General features: G+C 55.0%; 1 protein-coding gene across 1 annotated transcript; it reads right to left on the bottom strand.

Moving 5' to 3' along the window:
- Positions 1–1,202: 1,202 nt before the first annotated feature.
- SYNDIG1L (synapse differentiation inducing 1 like) lies at positions 1,203–4,826 on the bottom strand. Its single transcript, XM_009818395.2, has 3 exons — positions 4,398–4,826; positions 3,001–3,138; positions 1,203–1,361 (listed from the first exon to the last, which is right to left on the bottom strand). Exons 1-3 carry the CDS (start codon positions 4,824–4,826, stop codon positions 1,203–1,205), a joined length of 726 nt encoding a protein of 241 aa, XP_009816697.1.
- Positions 4,827–5,678: the final 852 nt, after the last annotated feature.

Raw genomic sequence — 5,678 nt, 5'->3', positions numbered from 1 at the left:
GCAGTCGTTGCCTTCACACCCACCTCTGAAGCACTTGATGTGTTGCTGACAATGTATGAATTAGTGAAAGAAAGATGTAAGCGGGGATGCGTGGGATTTCCTTGTCAGCAGAGCCTTTGGATGGACAGCGATACCCCTCTCCAAGGCATGGGAAGAAGTTTGCTGGGGTCACCCCTGTGTCTCAGGCTCCTTCCAAGTCTTCCCCCCTCTGGATCTCGTCCCCTTGCAAACAGCACTTCCACCCTGGGCTCTGTGTGTCATGTCGGCCTTTTCTTTCCACCCCTCTTTGTGTGCAAGGCCCTGATCTAGTGCCAGGAGTGGAGTCCTTCAGGCCCCCACTCCTCCCAGGTCGCTTCTTGGGTAGAAATTGCCATTACAAGCCTTTTCAGGCCCCAGCACTGTGGGACACCAACATTATGGGGGCTCCAACTTACAATTATCATGACAGTCATTACTAACGTGCAGAAAACCTTGCTGTCATTGCCAGCTTGCTCCAGCGATGGGAGTGATGGTGTGCAACCACCAGCCTGCCTTCCTCCTTGTTTCTTTCCTGGGATAAGTCAGTGACTGGGATGTCCCCTGGATCAGGGGTCTGCCTGCAGAGGGATGTGGAGAGCATGCCCTTCGGTCATGTCCATGCTGTGTCCTCCTACTTCGCTGCAGCTGAGGGGCCAGGTGCTACCCCGTGGCACTGAAATGAGAATGTTGTCCCCATCACACGAGTCTGGAGATCCCACCAGGACCCCAGCTTCCCAGAAGAAAGACTGGTCATTCCCCAGCGCTGTATCCCCTCTCCTCCCTGCCTGCCCCCGTCATGGGCCAAGCCTGGGCACGAGCGGTGGATGTCCCAACTGCAGGACTGGGAGGGGAAGCCATGGCCCCAGAGCAGGGGTGGTGGCACCAGCCCAGCAGCAGCATGCACTGTCTCTCCTGCATGTCTTCCGTGAGGCAAATGTGCTGCTCCTGGTCCCAGCAGCCAGGCCGGTGCCCAATTCCCTGCTGTTGGATGGTGGCATCCCGCAGCCTTGGGGAGAATGTGGGTCTACTGTTTGTCTGAAAGGGGAAAGAGCCTGTGCAGGGCATCCACGCTGGGGTCCTGCCGTGCAAGCAGCCCTTGCAGGCACTGGCGCCCTGTGCTCCACAGGAAACCTTGGTCCCAGGAGGGCCGACAGCTAGGGACGGCGCTGATGTGCGTGTGGCAGCTATACGTGGCCCCCTTTGGAGAGATAAGCGATCAGCGCTACCACCACTCCGACGTACACTCCTGTGCCGATGGTTATGGAGAGCGCAGCGAGGAAGAGAGCTCGACGGGAAGCTGAACTGGCCAGATGGAAATCTCCTTTGGAGACAGCCTTGCTGGTCTGGAAGGAGAAGAAATGCTCATTGCTCACAGCTGTACTAACCTGGCCTCTTAGCCTGCGTGCAGTCGTTTCACTACTGAATCAGCCTCCCTTCCCTGGCCACTGCATCCCACGAAGGCTGGGGACGGACAGCAAGGCGTCCGTCCGTCCAGGAGGGCTCAGCACAGCAGTGCCACCTACACACATTTCCCTGCATATTTTTCCTCCAAGGAAAGCGTGGGCTTTGGCTGCTTGTCTGAAAGCCCCAGCCATCTGGGTGCTCAGCCAAAGCTGTGAGCAGGCAGCTGGACCCTCGTAAGCCCAGGCAAACGGTCGGTGCGTGGGGTGATGGCTGTGTGGTACCGACCAGATACCAATATACCCTATACAGACATATAACGAGTGCTGCCTAGTCTCAGGGAGCTGACTCCAGACAGCATGGCCTTTTGGTCTGGCTGTGCTGCCACTTGATTTTGCCTGCATGGGGCTTTCAGTTGAAGCCTGTTTACCGTAGAAGGGCTGATGGAGCCAGTGATGGAGGCAAATGTGGGTGTTGGGTCTCTGGGCTAGCAACTTCTAGCCTCCCTGAGTGGTCAGGGCACATTCAGAGCTGCTCTTGGTATTACCTACTATTTGTGTTTGAGTTGCCATCTGGAAATCAGGGCATCCACTGTGCACAGACACCGAATAAAGAGATGGTCCTTGCCTCAGTGAGTGAATGAAAGTGGTAGTTATAGCAAATGGAGCTAAATTTAAAGTACATCATCACGTGCAGAGTGCACTGTGCTACCCTGCACCACATGGAAAAATGTGAAATCAGCCACTCCTCCGGGTCCTAATCAGTTAAAGCTTCCTCTGCCTCTCACCACCTCTGTGCCAGGTACTCATGTTATATACTTTTGCATTTCTGTTTCTGTCCTCTTGATTTAACTTCTTAATGCCTCCCCCCCATCTATTCTTGGTACAGCAGCATCCGTTCAAACGTAGAGTAAATCCTCTGGCTCTGCATGAATTATTCTGGGTCAACAGTGATGTAAGTGAGCCCAGGCTCTGGGCTAAGCCCTCAAGAAGGCAGGAGCTCCTGTGAGCTGCTGCAGCCCAAGGGCCACCACCCTCTCCAGCCTCTGCCAGCCTGCTGTTGGCTCACAGAGCTTAAGCAATGCGTGTCAGAAACAAGTGCAATGGAGGAGCTCTAGTGTAAAATGGAGACCAGGCTCCCCTTTGCATCCAGTCTCCAGAGCAGCCTGACTCCCGGGCTATGAGCTACCTCGGATTGGGTCATGGTGTAGGAGCTCCGCACTACTGGAGAATGGAAGGGCAGGTGGGAAAATGCCATTTTCCTGAGCCTGGCTGGATGGTGAGAGCCTGCGCAAGGGGCCAAGGGGAGCCCCAGTTCCCTAAATAACACACGAAAGACTCAAAGGAAAAGCCTGACTTCCAGTAACCCACACAAGAGCTGGAGGGCCTGCAACCCCACAGCAGTGGTGGAGACATCCAGGAGCCAGGAGCGCCCCTTGCCTTAGCTCTCAGGGGTCTGGGAATGGCACAGAGATGAGCCTCAGAGCCAGAAAGGTGCCTGGTCCCCTCCAAGGGCTGCTGTGCCTTGCATGGCCCTTGCTCCAGCACTCAGTGCACACAGGCAAGCAAAGGGATCTCTTACCCCTTGGGAGAAGTAGAAAGCAGCAATCCCCAGGGGCCAGAAGCAGCACAGCATGGAGAAAAGGGCCAAGCCCAGGTGGTCCCGGGGGGGAAGCATCAGGAAATGATCCTCACTTTCGCTGTCACTGGAGGAGTCGCTCTGCAAAACCAGATGGATTCAGCACATGCCCACCTCCCCGCGCCACCCTGCAGTCTGTGTCTCAGCCCCGCTCCTCCCAGCTCCCGCTCTCTCCTGGCCCCATCACATATTCTCACACGTTTCCCACCTACAAATTCAAGGAGTGAGTTTCAAAAATATTTTAGCCTCCTCAGCCCAGTTTGATGAGAAGAAATGTACCTCAGCAAATTCAGGAGCGGAGTGGATTCTTGTCTCCCTGCCAGAGCAAATGAGGAACTCGCTTGCTGGGGGTCTGGGATTTCCCTGGGAGATAGATAGTCTTAAACTGAAATATCTTGAGCTTTGGCAGAGCTGGCTGTTTGTCAGCTTAAACAAACTTAAACAAAGTGCCTTATCCCCATTAGGGACTAGGAGATCGATATCCTGCTAAACTAATTTAGTAAGTGAGGGAAAGCGGTTGAATTGGAGCCTCCATCACAGGGGCATTGTGTCCTGTCCCCTTAGCGAGCACATTGCTCAGAGTGGCTGCGGTCAGCCCTCCTGCCTTTGGGCACTGCTCGGCCAGCCGCAGACCGGCCTGGAAGTGATGTGTCTTGGTGGGGAAGGCATGCGGACATATGGACACCCCTGCTGCCCTCTGAAAAGGTCCCACCACCAGCACCGAAAGCAGCAGAGCTGTGCTGGGTCATCAGGCATCAGCTCCAGCAGGCTCCGGGGACCCACTCCCACCTCTCAAGGTCCTGGATGATGTTCCCAACCTCTGCACCACCACTCAAGCTGTGGTGGGGCACAGAGCGCAGCATGAGGCTGCTTTGCCAGCTCTCATTCTTCCTTTGCAAGATTCATCCTGTCTTTATATATTAAGCTTTCTCTTGGCTGCTGCCGTCAGGCATGTGAATTTTGCTGTTATGCAAGGATTGCTATTTCCCATTAGCTTGGGTGCCACAGCACCAGCACGCTGCCCTTGTCAAAGGGTCCCCGTATCCTAAGGGTCCTGCAGAGACGACCCCACCTCCCCTTCGCTCCCAGCGGGCATGCAGCCAGGCTGCCCTCAGGGAAGCTGATCTCCTTCTGGGGTCTGCGGAGAGGAAAAGGGAGCAGGAATTATAAGGAGGAAGAAGAAATACTGGGTGCCCAGGGAGAAGCTGGTGAGGCAGGACATGGCAGGGTCTGGGGGGAGGCTCTGAGGAAAGAAGGGAGAATAAATGACCAAGAATTTGGGCCGATGGTCAGAGTTACTAGAGGAAGAGTTTGGTGCCACCCCACCTGGCAAAGCTCACCTCGTATTCCTGGAGCTCCTCTTCCTCCACCTCGTAGGACACAGTTTGGATGCGGATGTCACTCTCTACCAGGCAGGACCCTTGCGCTTCGTGCCCGTTGGGACCTTCAGATTGACCCTCTTTGCTTTCCGTAAAAGTGGTCTCGCAGCTTTCCATCTTGCTGTCCTTGGCCTTGAGAGCGGTCTCATCCTTCACAAGGATGAAATTCGGGCCGTACAAGGCTTCAACGGCCAGCTGCAGGGAACTGGCATCCAGCAGCTGGTGAGTCCTGGCACTGCCAGTGTTTTGGAAGATGTAGGAATACAGTTTCCCTTGGCAGCGATGAGTGGGGTAGTCCTGGCTGTGATGCTGGTGGTAAGAATAGCTGCCTCGAAGGTGCCCGCTGGCCTTGGCCAAGAGCGGGTTTTGGAGCTCACGCATGCTCTCCATGCTGCCGGCGCTGAGGGAGAAGCGATCCTGCAGGAGCAGAGAGAGTGGGAGGGAGGAGGCTGTTATTTCAGCAAGGCAAGGGAGCAGAAAAGCCTCTTGCCGATGTGGAACCGATGTCAAGACGAGGCTCGTAGGAACAGAAAGATTTGGCAATGCTGTAGAAAACAAAAGCCCTCCCCGCCTCTCCATGGCTTGAATGCTATCTCGGCAAACTGAGCATCTCTTCATCCCTCCCCAGCTGGTAGTAAGATAAGGATGCAGCCCTGCAACAAGATGATCTGATTCAGGCTGGATTAAGATGAGGATTTGCTGTATGTATAATGCATCTTGAGATGGCCACGTGTAGCCTGACAGGAAAGGACCTACCGCATCTTTTCTGCTGGTTCATAATGTGTGCTGCGACAAAGCCTAACAGACAGCACAGAAGTAGATAAGATGCTGACAGCCACTTGAGAGACCTCCCTGTCTTCCCAAAGCGGAGGGATGCATGGTGAATTACAGCCCCCCGAGCATTACACATGCACCTAACTGGCTTCCAGGTACCCAGAAGTTTTTCTAGAGCTCTTTCAAGGCTGAGCTGGGGCTGGGGCGAGAGTAGCTAGGCATCGAGGGAAGCCAGGAGGCTGCTGTGAGGACACGGAGGTGGTGTTTAGGCTGGGGTGGAGAGTGTCGGATGCTCAGCCAGCTGTGCAGAGGAATGGAGGGATGCAGAGGTTAAAGGGGAGACACCACGGGGCTTGGTCCGCATTGAAATTACAACAATTTAAGTAAATGACCGGTCACATCAGACCTCTGTTTAAACCAGCTCCACCCCTGGGTACAGCTGGCAGCCAAGCAGCCCTGGCTCTGGGC

Source organism: Gavia stellata, chromosome 7 (genome assembly GCF_030936135.1).
Source record: "Gavia stellata isolate bGavSte3 chromosome 7, bGavSte3.hap2, whole genome shotgun sequence".
Classification (NCBI taxonomy): domain Eukaryota; kingdom Metazoa; phylum Chordata; class Aves; order Gaviiformes; family Gaviidae; genus Gavia; species Gavia stellata.
The sequence above is the reverse complement of the archived record's forward strand: the minus strand, read 5'-3'. Positions and strand labels throughout refer to the sequence as shown.

Excerpts from the sequence above, each read along its gene's own strand:
- SYNDIG1L (XM_009818395.2), bottom strand. The coding sequence starts at position 4,826 with ATGGAGAGCATGCGTGAGCTCCAAAACCCGCTCTTGGCCAAGGCCAGC. Across the intron at positions 3,139-4,397 it reads AGGAGCTCCAGGAATACGAG|AGCGACTCCTCCAGTGACAG; the intron begins GTGAGCTTTGCC and ends CTGGTTTTGCAG. Across the intron at positions 1,362-3,000 it reads CTTTCTACTTCTCCCAAGGG|ACCAGCAAGGCTGTCTCCAA; the intron begins GTAAGAGATCCC and ends TTCTCCTTCCAG.